Source organism: Priapulus caudatus, unplaced genomic scaffold (assembly GCF_000485595.1).
Source record: "Priapulus caudatus unplaced genomic scaffold, Priapulus_caudatus-5.0.1 Scaffold228, whole genome shotgun sequence".
Taxonomy (NCBI): Eukaryota; Metazoa; Priapulida; class Priapulimorpha; order Priapulimorphida; family Priapulidae; genus Priapulus; species Priapulus caudatus.
In genome coordinates, this window is record NW_014577289.1 from 166,835 (window position 1) to 168,757 (window position 1,923).

At 41.8% G+C, this 1,923-nt stretch overlaps 1 protein-coding gene across 3 annotated transcripts in view; it reads left to right on the forward strand.

Annotated features, from left to right (window-relative positions):
* Positions 1–1,923, forward strand: part of LOC106807667 (kinesin-like protein KIF21A) — a 63,013-nt gene that overhangs the window by 46,405 nt on the left and 14,685 nt on the right. For 2 of the 3 annotated variants that reach the window (XM_014810080.1, XM_014810082.1), the window contains exons 13-14: positions 401–539; positions 995–1,075. In XM_014810080.1, the coding sequence (XP_014665566.1) occupies positions 401–539; positions 995–1,075 (220 nt within the window). Of the gene's footprint in view, positions 1–400; positions 540–994; positions 1,086–1,923 lie in introns of all 3 variants that reach the window. The other variant, XM_014810081.1, reaches the window with a different exon arrangement.

A 1,923-nucleotide genomic window follows, 5' to 3' on the forward strand; every position in this document is an offset into this window, starting at 1 on the left:
CTCTCTCTCTCTCTCTCTCTCTCTCTCTCTCTCTCTCTCTCTCTCTCTCGCTCTCTCGCTCTCTCGCTCTCTATCTCTCTATCTTGCTCTCTCTCTATATATATGTGTGTGTGTGTGTGTGCGTGCGTGCGTGCGTGCGTGCGTGCGTGCGTAACTAGGCACGTGCATCTCTGGCTGTGTTAATGTTCATCCTAAAATACCGTTGGAGAATCTTGCTGCTTCATCCCCATGGAGGCATTTATTGTAGTGCGGTATTGCGTATGTTATTGTGGGGAAAACGTTCAACTTGGTGGAACAATATGAACCCTAATGTGATGTTGTTAAAAATTTTGAATTTGCGGTCACTTTTTGGAACACTAAGACCTGCAGATGTCCCCGTCATTGTGTGATTTGTATGTAGGTTCCTACGTTGATGTGGACACGATATCAATGAGCAGTTCAGCAGATCTTGGCACGAACATTTTGGATGAAGCAAAGAAGGAGCTACGGCAGCTGAAGAGCAAGGCTCTCAATGTGTCACGCCAGTCCAGTCGAGCGAGGTATGCATGTGCTTGACAGCCTGTGTGTGGGCGGCACATCTGCGTGTGTGTCTCACAGAATACCATTCCCTGGCTATGACACCAGTTTCTGAAATGTATTGAAAATGTTGTGTTGTCGTGGCACCTGTAAAAGTATGTCATTTTCAATTTTATCCCTTGCTGATTTGTTTGTGTTCCAAGTCATTGTTCAATTTTTTAACGCTGGAAATAAATGGATGTGTTATGGATACACAACCCCCCACAATGTCAAAGCGATCGGCTTAAACTTCCATGTTAACAACCCGAGTCATATAAATAACGGTCATATACAGTTGTTGCCCAGTGCTAATTCTTCCACCTCGGCATTGTTGATTGTTGTTGTTGATTTTTGGCACTACTACTATTGTTGATTGTTGGTGAACAGCTTCGGAGTTGTTCGGCTTGTATCTAATTAATTGTATTTCTATCGTGAGTAGCAATGAGAAGGACCGTGATAGCTATGAGGACCTCAGTGACCAGGAGATCATGGAGACCATGGGAGACAGTGACAATGACAACATTGCTGAGGTTAGACATATATTTGAACGGGAGGCCTGTATTATTTAGCCATACCAGGTGTAGTAGTTCCACTGGGTTAGCCTCTGGGGCTTCATCGAAAATAGTTGACGTAACTTTGCGAGGAATGTTTTGCAATGAACTACTAGTTTTGACTTGTGTTGAGAGTGTTTCTGAGATGAGAACTGCAGACTGAGCGATACTGTCAACAGTCAGCAGTGTGTATGACTCGGGTGATGCTGTACTTGTGCCTTGTGCTGTAATGAGTGACTGGAATACTCTGAACTCTGTGTCATATTAGATTGGGTCATACATACGCTGGGCCTATTGATTTTAGTGACAAGTTGTGATTCTAGTGCTTAGTGTTCTATGATAACCACGCTGTTCTTGTAGCAGTAGTAAAAGGCAGTGAGCCTAGATTGGACCATGCAAATGCTCGTTTGTCAGTATTTACATAGGTTATAAGACATTATTACTACCTTTGAAAGCTAACCAACCCAGCAGATGTTGTCAGTGTGCTGCAACTGCTGGTATCTCCGTCGTGTTCCTGGCGCTACATATGTATTTGATATTTGCATCCTTATCTATATCTTATCCTTATCCTTATTCTTATCTATATCTTATCCTTATTCTTATCTATATCTTATCCCAACTTATCTATATCTTATCTTTACCTTTGCATCCTTAAAGGGAGAGGTTACTCTGGGTTCTAGGGTTATTTTCAGCTAATTTAGGTCATAATTACGCTACATAAAAAGTTTCATAGTTCAATCACCATTAGAAATATTTTTTTTTAATGTTTTAAAACTAACGACTACAGTTTGATTACAACGACGGTGGCGCCACTCAA